The sequence below is a fragment of the Bombina bombina genome, chromosome 12 (assembly GCF_027579735.1).
Source record: "Bombina bombina isolate aBomBom1 chromosome 12, aBomBom1.pri, whole genome shotgun sequence".
Taxonomy (NCBI): domain Eukaryota; kingdom Metazoa; phylum Chordata; class Amphibia; order Anura; family Bombinatoridae; genus Bombina; species Bombina bombina.
Genome location: NC_069510.1, coordinates 91,460,853 through 91,477,114, shown reverse-complemented (window position 1 = coordinate 91,477,114; position 16,262 = coordinate 91,460,853). Strand labels below are relative to the sequence as shown.

General features: G+C 42.5%; 1 protein-coding gene across 1 annotated transcript in view; it reads left to right on the top strand.

Moving 5' to 3' along the window:
• Positions 1 to 16,262, top strand: part of LOC128643243 (ras-related protein Rab-7a-like) — a 140,672-nt gene that overhangs the window by 103,094 nt on the left and 21,316 nt on the right. Inside the window, exon 5 of the mRNA XM_053696230.1 lies at positions 8,930 to 9,055. Within this exon, the coding sequence (XP_053552205.1) occupies positions 8,930 to 9,055 (126 nt within the window). The remainder of the gene's footprint in view (positions 1 to 8,929; positions 9,056 to 16,262) is intronic.

The window sequence follows — 16,262 nt, the reverse complement described above, 5'->3', positions numbered from 1 at the left end:
AGGTCTGGCCTTAACGGAAGTGTCCAAGGTTGGCAACTGGCCATCTGAACGAGATCCGCATACCAAAACCTGTGTGGCCATGCTGGAGCCACCAGCAGTACAAACGAATGCTCCATTACGATTTTGGAAATTACTTTTGGAAGAAGAACTAGAGGCGGAAAGATATAAGCAGGTTGATAATTCCAAGGAAGTGACAACGCGTCCACCGCTTCCGCCTGAGGATCCCTGGATCTGGACAGATACCTGGGAAGTTTCTTGTTTAGATGAGAGGCCATCAGATCTATTTCTGGAAGTCCCCAGATTTGAACAATCTGAAGAAATACCTCTGGGTGAAGAGGCCATTCGCCCGGATGTAACATCTGGCGACTGAGATAATCCGCTTCCCAATTGTCTATACCTGGGATGTGAACCGCAGAAACTAGACAGGAGCTGGATTCCGCCCAAACAAGTATCCGAGATACTTCTTTCATAGCCTGAGGACTGTGAGTCCCCCCTTGATGATTGACATATGCCACGGTTGTGACATTGTCTGTCTGAAAACAAATAAACTATTCTCTCTTCAGAAGAGGCCAGAACTGACGAGGTCTGAAAATTGCACGGAGTTCCAAAATGTTGATTGGTAATCTCGCCTCCTGAGATTCCCGAACCCCCTGCACTGTCAGAGATCCCCATACAGCTCCCCAACCTGAAAGACTCTCATCTGTTGAGATCACAGTCCAGGTTGGACGAACAAAAGAGGCCCCTTGAACTAAACGATGGTGATCCAACCACCAAGTCAGAGAAGATCGAACATTGGGATTTAAGGATATTAATTGTGATATCTTTGTATAATCCCTGCACCATTGATTCAGCATACAAAGCTGGAGAGGTCTCATGTGAAAACGAGCAAATGGGATCGCATCCGATGCAGCAGTCATGGGACCTAGAATTTCCATGCACAAAGCTACCAAAGGGAAAGATTGAGACTGAAGGTTTCGACAAGCTGAAACCAATTTCAGACGTCTTTTCTCTGTCAGAGACAAAGTCTTGGACACTGAATCTATTTGGAAACCCAAAAAGGTTACCCTTGTCTGAGGAATCAAGGAACTCTTTGGTAAATTGATCCTCCAACCATGTCTTTGAAGAAACACAAGTTGATTCGTGTGAGATTCTGCAGAATGTAAAGACTGAGCAAGTACTAAGATATTGTCCAAATAAGGAAATACCGCAATACCCTGCTCCCTGATTACAGAGAGAAGGGCACCGAGAACCTTCGAAAAGATCCTTGGAGCTGTTGCTAGGCCAAAAGGAAGAGCAACAAACTGGTAATGCTTGTCTAGAAAAGAGAATCTCAGGAACTGATAGTGGTCTGGATGAATTGGAATATGAAGATATGCATCCTGTAAGTCTATTGTGGACATATAATGCCCTTGCTGAACAAAAGGCAGAATAGTCCTTATAGTCACCATTTTGAATGTTGGTATCCTTACATAATGATTCAATATTTTTAGATCCAGAACTGGTCTGAAAGAGTTCTCTTTCTTTGGAACAATGAACAGATTTGAATAAAACCCCAGGCCCCGTTCCAGAACTGGAACTGGCACAATTACCCCAGCTGACTCCAGGTCTGACACACATTTCAGACACGCTTGAAACTTTACTGGAATGCGTGAGAGAAAAAATCTTCTCACAGGCGGTCTTACCTTGAAACCTATTCTGTACCCTTGTGAAACAATGTTTTGAATCCAAAGACTTTGAAAAATCGTAACCTGCCCCCTACCAGCTGTGCTGGAATGAGGGCCGCACCTTCATGCGGATTTGGGAGCTGGTTTTGACTTTCTAAAAGGCTTGGATTTATTCCAGACTGGAGAAGGTTTCCAAACGGAAACTGTTCCTTTAGGGGAAGGGTCAGGCTTTTGTTCCTTATTCTGACGAAAGGAACGAAAACGATTAGTAGCCCTATATTTACCCTTAGATTTTTTATCCTGAGGCAAAAAGGCTCCCTTCCCCCCAGTAACAGTTGAAATTATTGAGTCTAACTGAGAACCAAATAATTTATTACCTTGGAAAGAAAGAGAAAGCAAAGTTGACTTAGAAGTCATATCTGCATTCCAAGACTTAAGCCATAAAGCTCTTCTGGCTAAAATAGCTAAAGACATATACCTGACATCAATTCTAATGATATCAAAAATGGCATCACAAACAAAGTTATTGGCATGTTGAAGAAGTTTAGCAATGCTATAAGCATTATGGTCTGACACTTGTTGCGCTAGAGCCTCCAACCAGAAAGTTGAAGCTGCAGCAACATCAGCCAAAGAAATAGCAGGTCTAAGAAGATTACCTGAACATAAATAAGCCTTCCTTAGAAAGGATTCAAGCTTCATATCTAAAGGATCTTTAAACGAAATACTATCTGCCGTAGGAATAGTAGTACGTTTAGCAAGAGTAGAGCTAGCCCCATCAACTTTGGGGCTTTTCTCCCAAAACTCTAATCTATCAGATGGCAAAGGGTACAATTTCTTAAACCTTGGAGAAGGAGTAAATGAAGTACCCAGACTATTCCATTCCCTAGAAATTACTTTTGAAATAGCATCAGGAACTGGAAAAACTTCTGGAATAATTACATGAGGTTTAAAAACTGAATTTAAACGCTTATTAGTTTTAATATCAAGAGGACTAGACTCCTCCATATCTAATCCAATCAACACTTCTTTAAGTAAAGAACGAATAAACTCAATTTTAAACAAATATGAATATTTATCAGTGTCAATATCTGAGGTAGAATCTTCTGAACCAGATAGATCCTCATCAGAAATTGTTAAGTCAGAATGATGGCGGTCATTTAAAAATTCATCTGAAATATGTGAAGTTTTAAAAGACCTCTTACGTTTACTAGAAGGAGGAATAACAGACAGAGCCTGCCGAATAGAATTAGAAACAAATTCTTTAACATTAACAGGAACATCCTGAACATTAGATGTTGAAGGAACAACAACAGGTAATGGATTATTACTAATGAAAATGCTATCTGCGTTTGATAGCTTATCATGACAACTAACACAAACTACAGCCGGAGGAACAGTTACCAAAAGTTTACAACAAATGCACTTAGCTTTGGTAGAACCGACATCAGGCAGCGCTTTTCCAGAAGTAGATTCTGATCCAGAGTCAGGTAGTGACATCTTGCAATATGTAAAAGAAAAAACAACATATAAAGCAAAATTATCAAATTCCTTAAATGGCAGTTTCAGGAATGGGAAAAAATGCAAAAAGAAAAACAAGCCTCTAGAAAACCAGAAGCAACTAAAAAGTGAGACTGAAATAATGTGAAAAAAACTGGCGCTAAGTATGACGCCCACATTTTTGGCGCCAAGTATAACGCCCATATTTTTTGGCGCCAAAAAAACGTCCACAATACACATACGTCAAAAAAATGACGCAATTAAGTGAAAACTTCCGGCGCAAACTATGACGCCGGAAATGACGAAATGTTTGCGACAAAAAAGTCTCGCGCCAAAAATGACGCAATAAATAGAAGCATTTTCTGCACCCGTGAGCCTAACAGCCCGCAATTTTTGAAAAAAAGTCAATTGAAAATTTTAAGCTAAGAAAAATAAAATTTATATGCATTTTCCCAAAAAAATGAAACTGACAGTCTGAATGAAGGAATACTGATTATCCTGAATCATGGCAAATATAAGTTTAAACACATATATTTAGAACTTTACATATAAAGTGCCCAACCATAGCTTTGAGTGTCATAAATAGAAATAAGACTTACTTACCCTAAGACACTCATCTACATATAGTAGATAGCCAAACCAGTATTGAAACGAGAATCAGTAGAGGTAATGGTATATAAGAGTATATTGTCGATCTGAAAAGGGAGGTAGGAGAAGAACAGAGAACCTATGAAATAGATCCCCTAGAGGAAGACCATGGTATTCAAATAGGCAATACTCACATCTTCACATCCCTCTGACATTCACTGCACTCTGAGAGGAAAACCGGGCTTCAGCCTGCTGCGAAGCGCATATCAATGTAGAAATCTAGCACAAACTTACTTCCCCACCTCCATGGGAGGCAAAGTTTGTAAAACTGAATTGTGGGTGGGGTGAGTGGTGTATTTATAGGCATTTTAAGGTTTGGGAAACTTTGCCCCTCCTGGTAGGAATGTATATCCCATACGTCACTAGCTCATGGACTCTTGCTAATTACATGAAAGAAAGCCCCCTAAAGTTAGGTCATTTAAAATCAACTTTTGTGTAGGCTTACAGGGTTGAGATGCAGAACCTGAAAGAACCACAGTCAAGGCCTAAGTATAAACTGGATCTCTAAAAACAAATTGTATTTTGTTCAGAGCCTGAACAAAAGAAAAACCATCTTGGTATAGAACAATCCTATATTATAAAAGACAAGAGTTTGTCTGAAGCCGTCATGCGCAGTTCAGACAAACTCTTGCCGCTGATCGCACGCGCACCCTTGGCCAGCTGTTGATCGCACGCGCAACCCACTTAGCATGTTTGTTAGCACTTTGACCCCCCTTGCTGCGCACGCACACTCACAAAACTGATTTGAGCCAACGCGCACGCGCACGCGAACCCTAGCCGCCTATCACACCCTCGCACTAGCCGTTGACAACCCACTTAGCCTACTAGCCTATCACACAATGCGCACGCGCACGCGAACCCACGCGCACGCAACTAGCCTAGCCGCCTATCACACCCTCGCACTAGCCGTTGACAACCCACTTAGCAAATAGCCGTTGAAAGCAGCTGATCAGAGACAGGGGAGAGGGAGAGAGGGAGACAGGGGAGAGGGAGACAGGGGAGAGGGAGACAGGGGAGAGGGAGAGAGAGACAGGGGAGAGGGAGACAGGGGAGAGGGTGAGAGAGACAGGGGAGAGAGAGACAGGGGAGAGGGAGACAGGGGAGAGGGAGACAGGGGAGAGGGAGAGAGGGGAGAGGGAGAGAGGGGAGAGGGAGACAGGGGAGAGGGAGAGAGGGGAGAGGGAGAGAGGGGAGAGGGAGAGAGGGGAGAGGGAGACAGGGGAGAGGGAGACAGGGGAGAGGGAGACAGGGGAGAGGGAGACAGGGGAGAGGGAGAGAGGGAGACAGGGGAGAGGGAGACAGGGGAGAGGGTGAGAGGGGAGAGGGAGACAGGGGAGAGGGAGACAGGGGAGAGGGAGACAGGGGAGAGGGAGACAGGGGAGAGGGAGAGAGAGACAGGGGAGAGGGAGACAGGGGAGAGGGAGACAGGGGAGAGGGTGAGAGGGGAGAGGGAGACAGGGGAGAGGGAGACAGGGGAGAGGGAGACAGGGGAGAGGGAGAGAGAGACAGGGGAGAGGGAGAGAGAGACAGGGGAGAGGGAGACAGGGGAGAGGGAGACAGGGGAGAGGGAGACAGGGGAGAGGGAGACGAGGGGGAGAGGGGGAGAGGGAGAGAGGGGAGAGGGGGAGAGGGAGAGAGGGAGAGAGGGGAGAGGGAGAGAGGGGAGAGGGGAGAGGGAGAGAGGGGAGAGGGAGAGAGGGGAGAGGGAGACAGGGGAGAGGGAGACAGGGGAGAGGGAGAGAGGGGAGAGGGAGAGAGGGGAGAGGGAGACAGGGGAGAGGGAGACAGGGGAGAGGGTGAGAGGGGAGAGGGAGACAGGGGAGAGGGAGACAGGGGAGAGGGAGACAGGGGAGAGGGAGAGAGAGACAGGGGAGAGGGAGACAGGGGAGAGGGAGACAGGGGAGAGGGAGACAGGGGAGAGGGAGACAGGGGAGAGGGAGACAGGGGAGAGGGAGAGAGGGGAGAGGGAGAGAGGGGAGAGGGAGAGAGGGGAGAGAGGAGAGAGGGGAGAGGGAGAGAGGGGAGAGGGAGAGAGGGGAGAGGGAGACAGGGGAGAGGGAGACAGGGGAGAGGGAGACAGGGGAGAGAGGGGAGAGGGAGAGAGGGGAGAGGGAGACAGGGGAGAGGGAGACAGGGGGACAAGGGAGAGGGAGAGAGAGACAGGGGAGAGGGAGAGAGAGACGGGGAGAGGGAGACAGGGGAGAGGGAGACAGGGGAGAGGGAGACAGGGGAGAGGGTGAGAGAGACAGGGGAGAGGGAGACAGGGGAGAGGGAGAGAGAGACAGGGGAGAGAGAGACAGGGGAGAGGGAGACAGGGGAGAGGGTGAGAGAGACAGGGGAGAGGGAGACAGGGGAGAGGGTGAGAGAGACAGGGGAGAGGGAGACAGGGGAGAGGGTGAGAGAGACAGGGGGGGAGAGAGAGAGGCAGGGGGGGGAGAGAGAGAGACAGGGGGGGAGAGAGAGAGAGGGGAGAGAGAGAGACAGACAGGGGAGAGAGAGAGACAGGGGGGAGGAGAGAGAGGCAGGGGAGTGAGAGAGAGACAGGGGAGTGAGAGTGAGAGTGAGACAGGGGAGTGAGAGTGAGAGAGACAGGGGGGATAGAGTGAGAGAGACAGGGGGGAGAGAGTGAGAGAGACAGGGGGGGAGAGAGAGAGATAGGGCACAGAGAGAGAGAGAATATAAAAATAAACCACACGGCCCGTGTGAACGGGCTTTAGGACTAGTCTACCATAAATAAATAAAAATGTAGAAACCTACCCTTTCAGGGAACTAACAATTAATCCCACTCCAACACCACTTTGGCACCTTACATAGTTTGCTTCCTGTTGCTGAGGATCTGTAAAGTAGCTAGATCAGACTGTTCTAAGTTTGATCTATGAAGAAACAAACAGATCTGTTGCAAACTCTTCCCTGTGAAATGATATAAGTAACCACTGCCATATTATTGGATTGAATCCGCATGTGACACTGAAAGAGAAAATAAAATGTATTCCAGAACATATCAGAGAGGACAACACCTCCCCTGAGCTTTGAGCTGCGTGGTCTTTTCATCTACTTTCTGGTTCTATTGTATGTGTTAATCACTTCATTTGAATTATTTGTTAATTGGGTAAAACCGATTAAAAGGGACAGTCTACACCAGAATTGTTATTGTTTTAAAAGATAGATAATCCCTTTATTAGCCATTCCCTAGTTTTGCATAATCAACAGTTATATTAATACACTTTTTACCTCTGTGATTATCTTGTATCTAAGCCTCTACAGACAGTTCTTTTGACAGACTTGCATTTTAGCCAATCAGTGTATGAGTACAGTGTTATCTATATGACACACATGAACTGACACCCTCTAGTGGTAAAAAACTGGCAAAATGCCCTGAGATAAGAGGCGGCCTTCAAGGGCTTAGAAATTAGCATATGAACCTCTTAGGTTTAGCTTTCATTTAAGAATACCAAGAGAACAAAGCAAAATTGGTGATAAAAGTACATTGAAAAAATGTTTAAAATGATATGCCCTATCTGAATCATGAAAGTTTATTTTGGACTAGACTGTCCCTTTAATTAATTAGGGATTTCTATACTTCCAGTTACTCCTTTGATGGGAGAGTGAGACTGAGGATCTTAAGTAAGCAAACCACTTATTGTCCTCATCCCAAATGTAAGGCCCCCGAATCATATAATCAAACCTTAGTTCTTTTTTACCCGATTGGGTTGTTGTGTAATTTAAGATGTTCCTTCTAACCAATTCCCCTTTTATAAGAACAGTATACACTAATTTTTCATATAACTGCATGTAATAGACACTACTATAAAGGAGAATGTGCACTGATACGGATATAAAAATCCAATATAAAACCTTTTAAAAACTTAATTAGAAGCTCCCAATTTAGCACTGTTGATGAGGTGAGGCTGGGACACCCAGTGAAAGGGGCTGATAAAGCAGGAAACATAGACACCCCCCTCCCCTTGATATGAAAAGTCAGATTAGACAAACAGAAGAAAAAAGGAATCTGTAGACAACAGTATACATCTAAAACTTTGAGGCTTGGTTAGGAGTGTTAAAATCAGCACAATGTTATTTAAAAATAAGCAAAACTATACATTTTTACAAAAACACTCCCAGGTGGGCTATATAAATGGATCTCTGAGGAAGCGCATGTACGCATGCGTGAAAGAGCTTCACCTTTTGTCTCCTACCTGAATGAATAAATCCTGACCTGCACTGGCTACTTGGTTCCGGTCCTTTTTTTTCCTTTTCTTTTCAAGTCTATATAAAAGGATCATCTACATAACATTTATGCAAAGAAAAATCTAGTGTACAATGTCCCTTTAAAATACTAAAATACCCCTAAGAAACACTACACGTGTATGCCATGCCCCATAATTACTTCAGTGCCAGTTATGTTTGGGAAAGTAAAACCATTTTTAGTACTTTCTATGGGGTAACTCCTATGCAGAGAAAAAAATGAATTACAATTACAGAGAACATCTAAATGAAAAGCTTTGTAAACAGAATACAAACACATTACCGTACTGATGTAAGAACTAACCCAAAAGAACAGGTAAATGGAGGTAGGGGCCTCAAAACTACAAATCCAAAAACCTGAGCTTACTAAAATTTTATCTTGGAGCAAACCTGGACCACTAAAATGCACCTTTTGCCAGCTCCTGCAAAAGCTTGCACTGTCCTAAAGGAATAACAGAATGGATAGCTACAGTCTATAGTCCCTACTTATGGTGTCTAAGTATCAGGGCCCCCATAACTATAGTCAGCAGGTACAAAGGTGGATGGTGTCTGGACCATTGCAGAAGAGATATAATGTTGTATTGATGGTCACGATTTATTTTATTATTTCTACACACAAAAAAACTATGTAGACTGGAGCAGAGCTACCTTACTCCAAATCGGTAGAAACAGAACAAACAATCACAAGAGGGGGGGGGGGGGGGCAATGTAGATAGGGAAGATGTCCTTAAGACTTTTGTGAAGTTTCTACCTACTCCAAATAGACACAAGGCATAGACCAAACTAGTACTTGAACATAAGAGAAATATAATTTATATAATTAAGAAAAACTCAAATGCACGAAGTTTATCTTTTAATTTTTGTTTTGGTTCTAGGTTTCTGCACGGCAGGCGCAGGATTGGTGTAAAACCTGCAGCGCAGAATATTTTGAAACCAGTGCTAAAGAAGCTTCAAATGTGGAGACGGCATTTCTTGGAGCAGTAAGGAAAGCCATGAAACACGTATGTCCAAAATGTCGATCAATAGGGCAATGATATCAAAAAACGCAATCAATATTATTCTCTCAGTTTTCCCCATTATTGAATGAAATATTCAGATTGAATCATGTGGGGTAACTGAAACAATATACAAAGGCAATTTATTTAACTGAGCGTTAAACTCAAAACTGAATTTACTAGAAAAGATTTAATTATGCATATTGGAAAAAATGCTTTGCTAAACAAGTTTATTTATTTTGCCTGATTATCCTGTAATTTATCTCTAAAATTTAATTTTTTTCTTCAACTGCCCTCAGAGTGGGTGGAGTGCATTTATATTGGTTTTTAATTAGCCACAGCAGAGGAGATAAAAGAAGTGAATTTACCACTGGAAAAAATGTATTCAAATAGGTAGAGCTGCTGAGCTGTCTAAAGAGAGGGCGAAGATCATTGAGAGTTCCAGCACTAGTGCAGTGTCAGTCCATGGGATGGACACAAATTACACCCTTAGGAAGGGCCATAACAGATTGACAATGACTCCAGACAAGACAATACAGTATATGTATTGTGGAAGGCGTCACGAGAAACTGAAAGAGAAATGCCCAGCATTTGGAAAGCAATGTAAAGGGTGTGGTAAAGCAAATCATTTAATTAGCCAGTGCCGTGCCAATACACAACATAGAAGCCAACAGTACAAGCTGTCTTTGGAGAGACTGAAGACTTAGAGGAATATAAAGACATTCTGGGTCTGACCTTGGAACCAGCTTTTCAGATTTGTACATTTAAAGGGACACTGAACCCAATTTTTTTATTTTGTGATTCAGATAGAGCATGCAATTTTAAGCAACTTTCTAATTTATTACTATTATCAAATTTTCTTCATTCTCTTGGTATCTTTATTTGAAAAGCAAACATGTAAGTTTAGATGCCGGCCCATTTTGGGGGAACAACCTGGGTTGTTCTTGCTGATTGGTGGATAAATTCACCCACCAATAAACAAGTGCTGTCCAGGGTTCTCAACAAAAAATTGTCTGTCTCCTTAGCTTAGATGCCTTCTTTTTCAAATAAAGATAGCAATAGAATAAAGAAAAATTGATAATAGGGGTACATTAGAAAGTTGCTTAAAATTGCATGTTCTATCTGAATCCCGAAAGAAAAAAATTGTGTTCAGTGTCCCTTTAAGAAAACAGTAAGCAAATTTCCATCAGCTTTGTTTGCTACCATGCTAATTGACCAGCAAGCAGTTAGATTCCAAGTGGATTATGGAGCAAACTGTAATGTCATACCAGCAAGGTTGGGGAAATACAAATCTAAAATTCTACATTATGATAAAATGCTAAGGATGTATAATAAGAGCACATTGAAACCAATAGGGATATGTAAGCTCAAAATAAGAAACCCCACAACCAAAAGTTATATCAGGCTGAGTTCATAGTAATTGACACAGAGTGTAATCCTATACTAGGAAGTAGAGCTATACAAGCTATGGATCTGATCTCAGTGCAACACCAAAATATCCTAAACTTTGAACAAGACGGCAACCACCCAAGATGCCACTGTGTGGGGCTGGTCAGTCATCAATAAAGAGTATGCAGATATTTTTCAGAGTGGGCCGTCTAGAAGGAAAACTTGGAAATTGGAAAAAAAAAAAAAAAACCATCAGGGAAGTTAAGAATGTGCATTTACCCTAAGCCTCTGAATAGAGCTTTGAAAAGGAGCCATTATCATATGCCAACAATTGATGATATACTTCCTAACCTAGCAAGAGCAAGGATTTTTTCAGTATGCAATGTCAAGAGGGGATTTTGGCATATTGAATTAGAGGAAGAATCCAGCTATTTGACCACTTTTTCTACTCCTTTTGGCTGATACCGCTGGGTTCAAATGCCTATGGATATTAGCCTGGCTCCAGAAGTGTTCCAGTGAAAATTAAATCATGCACTGAAAGGGCTACCAGGTATCAGGATTATTGCAGATGATATTCTGAAGTGCCATATATTGGTCACTTATTATCAGCCCAGGGACTTCAAGCAGATCCAAGCAAAGTAAAAGTCATTACTGACATGCCCAGACCCTCAGATGTTAAAGGAGTACAGAGATTTTTGGGGATGGTGAACTATATTTCTAGGTTTTGTGAAAACCTCTCAGATGCAGGTGAACCACTACGCCAACTAACCCAGAAAGATACAGTGTGGGAATGAACAGAGGTGCAGGAAGAGGCATTTTAGCAGATTAAATAAAAAATCGGCAGTGCACCAGTTCTTAAATATTATAACCCAGACGAACCATTAGAACTACAATGTGATGAATCAGAGAAAGGTCTGGGAGGAGCACTGATGAAAGGTAAACAACCAATCGCTTTTGCAAGCAGAGCAATGACAGAGACAGAGCAATGTTATGCACAGATAGAGAAGGAGCTATTAGCAGTTCTATTTGGAATGGAAAAATTCCACCAATTCACATTTGGGCAGACAGTAGCTGTACAATAAGACCATAAGCCCCTTGAAAGTATTATGAAGAAACCCTTACTTAAAGCACCCAGACGTCTTCAGCGTATGATGTTACGGCTTCAGATGTATGATGCATGTATCAGATACTGCCCAGGGAAGTCTCTGGCGTGGCAGACACATTAAGAAGGGCTTATTTAGAAGAAGGTTCCATGAAGGGTTCTGTGGAGCACCAGATTGAAACTATAAACATGCTCCAATATCTACCCATCTGAAACAGGAGACTTGTTGCTATACAACAGAGCACGGAAAAAGACAAGACTTTACAAGCAGTAAAGCGAATTGTGATGAGTGGATAGGTGGATGGCCTCATGCCAAGGAACAGGTACCCCTAGAGGCTTCACCATACTACCACATACAGGATGAACTGAGTGTACAGGATGGTGTTATATTCAAAGGTGAGTGAGTAGTTATTCCATCTGATCTCCAAACGGATATTATGTCTCAAATACATCTTCACATTTTGGTGTGGAAGGATGTCTACACAGAGCCAGGGAGTGTATTTACTGGCCAGGAATGAATGTACAGCTAAAAGAATACATCAACCAATGTGACATATGCCGTTCATTCAATACTAAACAGAAAGAGACATTCGTTCCTCATGAGATCCCAAAAAGACCGTGGGAAAAACTGTGCATCGATTTGTTCACATTCCAAGAAAAGGAGTATTTAATAACAGTGGACTATGACTCTAACTTCTGGGAGATAGACCATCTTCAGGGTACAAGATCTACTACAGTAATAAGAAAATTAAAGGCCCATTTTGCCAGATATGGAATCCCAGACACTGTATGTTCTGATAATGGACCACAGTTTATTTTAATGGAGTTTAAAGACTTCAGTATGGGTTTGGGCATTTGACCACGTTACCTCGTCACCAGTCATGGCCGGCGCTTGTATAAGGCAGACTAGGCAGCTGCCTTATGTCGCCCCCAGCAGGGGGGCAGCCGATCTGCTGGCTGCCGGCATTGAAAGCAGCTTGAGTATTGAAAAATGTATGTGCGCACAGCGACTTTTCACGGCACGCTGTTCACTGACTGTCACTCAGGAGTCGGACATTGTCCAGACACTTCACACTTGCATTATTATGTATCATGGGCAGGGGTCAGGAGGAGGGCGTGTGAGGGCACCCACTGGCAGTGGGCAGTTCAGAGAGAGCTTGAGTCGACTCACTTGCGCTGTTGCGCATCGGCACTCAGCGTAATGGCCGCCTATCTGACTGAGAGACTATCTGTGCATCACATGCACAGATTCTGTCTGTCAGTCAGTGAGTTACGTGAGAGGCTGGAGGCGGCTCAGGCAGACAGCGGTGGAGCTGATAGAGGGAAACAAACGTGTGAGGATGCTGGCACCTTATGAGTGTTATTGTCACACTTTGAGGCTGAGCCACGCATGTGAGGGACTGCCACCAACCCACCCAGATGGCCAGAGAGACCGGCTTCCCGGTACTGAAAGACAGACAGCGAGAGAGGTAGATTGGAGTTTTGGCGAATAATTTATTTATAAGAATTTCTGGCTGGCTGTATAATTATTTATTTCTAAATCGACAAAGCTAATGATATTGCTATATATAACACTGTCACAGACCACAGTTTCCTTTTTTAAATATATTTTTTTCATATAAAATCTAACGGTACCACTTTTTTTTCTTTCAACAACACTACTAGCACTACACATTAGTCTGAGTCCCTATAGAGCCCCTCAGCCTATGCACATAGACATGATCATTTCACTTATGTGAAGAAAGAACCCCAGGTGTAATTTTTGGGTGGGGGGAGCTGCTATAGCTATGGTTGCTGCTGGAAAAAAAATAATCATAATTCATGGAGTGACATGGATAGGATTATGAATAATACATATTAAATAACAACTATATATATATAGGAGTTGAGGGTTCCAAACTATAGCACTCGTAGAGTGGAGGAAACATAAAAAAGAGAACAATTTATGGTGCAGTATGAATATACTAGTTTACAGTATATTGCAAAAGAGTAAGAAATGTTGCTCACCTTTTTAAACCTCAAACATGTGAGGTATGTGAGGAGCCTTGGAGGGAATTAATCCCTATCTGTGTTAAAGATGTTTGTCTTGGTGGTACATATGGGATTCAATATTTCTTTATTTCTTGTGCCTAAGTGCTTCTCCTCTGTGGAGTATGGTAACTTTAATTTCCAGTGATGAATTTCATCTGTATGATGTAGGTCGAATCCTTTCTTTTCCAGTATTGTATTGTCGCCTTAATGGGGAAATAATAATAAACTTCCCCTATCTGGGGTATGGTAGATGCCTTTTTAGAAAATGAATCAAATACTAGTAGCTGATGAAAAATTATTAGCCTTTATTTGAGCACAAACAACCAGTGTCAGTGCTAATGATTAAAAAGTCTCAAGTTGGTATTAGTTAGTGCTTGTGTAGAGACTTGAAGAAACTTCTGTCCACAAAGAAGGCGATTTGGATAAATGACTTATTTTTCACAAACAAATAAAAGTCACAACGTGTTCCATTGGTTTGAAATGTGAAGTTCCTTTTTGCAGAGTATTAGTAAATACAGTTGGTGGAGAGTACCTGATGTAGTTCTTGAAAGGATAAGGTGGTTTTATTCCTTCTCAGGTTTTCCACTAGATAGGATGGCGCTGGATTCACTTTTGCTGTGAAGCGCTCTGGAGCGTTGTGGTCTCGCTGGACCTGAAGTGACGTCACAAGTGGGCGTGCCCTTATGCGTTTCGTGAAACTGTTTTCATTCCGTCAGAGGGTATATATACATACACATACATACGGTGGGGGGGCGTCAAATTGCACCTTCGCCTGTGTAGAAAAAATCCTTGCACCGGCCCTTTCACCACGATACCCTCAAAGCAATTGGAAAGTAGAGTCGACAGTAAAGACAGCCAAAAGACTACTGCAAAAAGCTGTGTCTTCTGGAAATTATCCTTATCTAGCATTTTTGGATCATCGCAACACACCAATACAAGGCATGAAGAGCAGTCCTGTTTAAAGACTGATGGGTCGAAGGACCAAATAGTTACTTCCAATGAGAGGGAATCTGATAATACAGGATCAAGTGTTGAATGACAGGCACCAAATCCTGTGCAGTAAGCAGCGTTCATTGCAAGCTGCTCAATATAACAAGGGAGCCAAAGACCTGTGGCCTCTAAATGTTGGTAAATAGGTGTGGATACAACCGCAAACAAACCAAGGAAAAGAGTGGCGGAAGGCTTGCCTAAGAGCTCCTGTGGGAATCAGGTCATATGAAGTGGTGACAGAGTCAGGACCGATCCTGAGGAGAAATAGGAGGCATCTGATAGGCACTGGACGCTACAGGCCTCCAGTAAGGACCCAGACTAGCACCCAAGAGGAATCTCACATTGAAAATACAAACCAACCATTAATGACAAATAACTCTGAAGAAGAAGGGCAAGAAGAAACAAATAATGAAATATCAGACAGGGAAAGGCTGCAAGATGACAACAGAGTCCTGTCAGAACAACCACAGGGATTCAGAAACACCTAGACCAGACATGGGAGATGAGATAACTCAGATGCCGGACAGATAGCTCAGCATGCTAAGGCACTGTGGCTGAGCTCTGTAGCAATCCAAGGGTTGCAGGTTCGATCCCCGGCAAGGTCTTTCATCCTTCCAAGGTCGATAAAATGAGCAGCGCCTTGAGACCCTTACAAGTGATTAGCAGCACTTTACAAGTACCCAATACATACATACATATCCAAAAACCAGAATATCTAAATATTTAGCACCAATGAAAGATGCATCTCGGGATTCATATTACTACAGGAATTTAAAGAGATAGTGATTGCCATTTCCCCAAAAAGGTAAAAGATGTATCAATATGTATAGAACCAAAAAAGAGAGTGTTTGGTTCCAGGGGGAAGTTTAATATATGTTACACTGCAGTTCAGCAGGAAATAGTTTGTTGATGAGTAAGACAGTTACAAGGACATTTACTGCAACAAGAGCTGAAGTTTATGCATTCTGCTATAAGATGTTTTAATAAATGTGTCAAAACACTGCAACTGGAGTCTGAGAGACTGTCTTATAAAGAGCAGCTTTATATACTCCAGAATTGTAATTGTTTAAAAAGATAGATAATCCTCTTTATTACCCATTCCCCAGTTTTGCATAACCAACACATTTATATTAATACACTGTTTACCTCTGTGATTACCTTGTATCTAAGCATCTTCTGACAGCCCCCTGATCACATGACTTTTTTTTTATTATCCATTGACTTGCATTTTAGCTGTGTTAGTGTGCTAAATCTTAAATAACTCCTCGGGCGTGAACACATTGTTATCTATATGGCCCATATGAACTAGCAGTCTCCTGTTGTGAAAAGCAAATAAAAAAAGAATGTGATTAAGAGGCTGACAACAGAGCCTTGGAAACAGGCAGAAATGTAATATAACAATGTGGGTTGTGTAAAGCTGGGGAATGGGTAGTAAAGGCGTTATCTATCTTTTTAAACAATAACAATTTTAGTGTAGACTGCCCTTTAATATACATTTTACCTCTGTGATTACCTTGTATCGAAGCTTCTGCAGACTGCCCCCTTATTTCAGTTCTTTTGACAGAATTACACTTTAGCCAATCAGTGCTGACTTATAAATAACTATGAAATTGAGCACAATATTTTCTATATGACACAAATACACTAGCATTGTCTAGCTGTGAGAAACTGTCAAAATGAACTTAGATAAGTAGTGGCTTT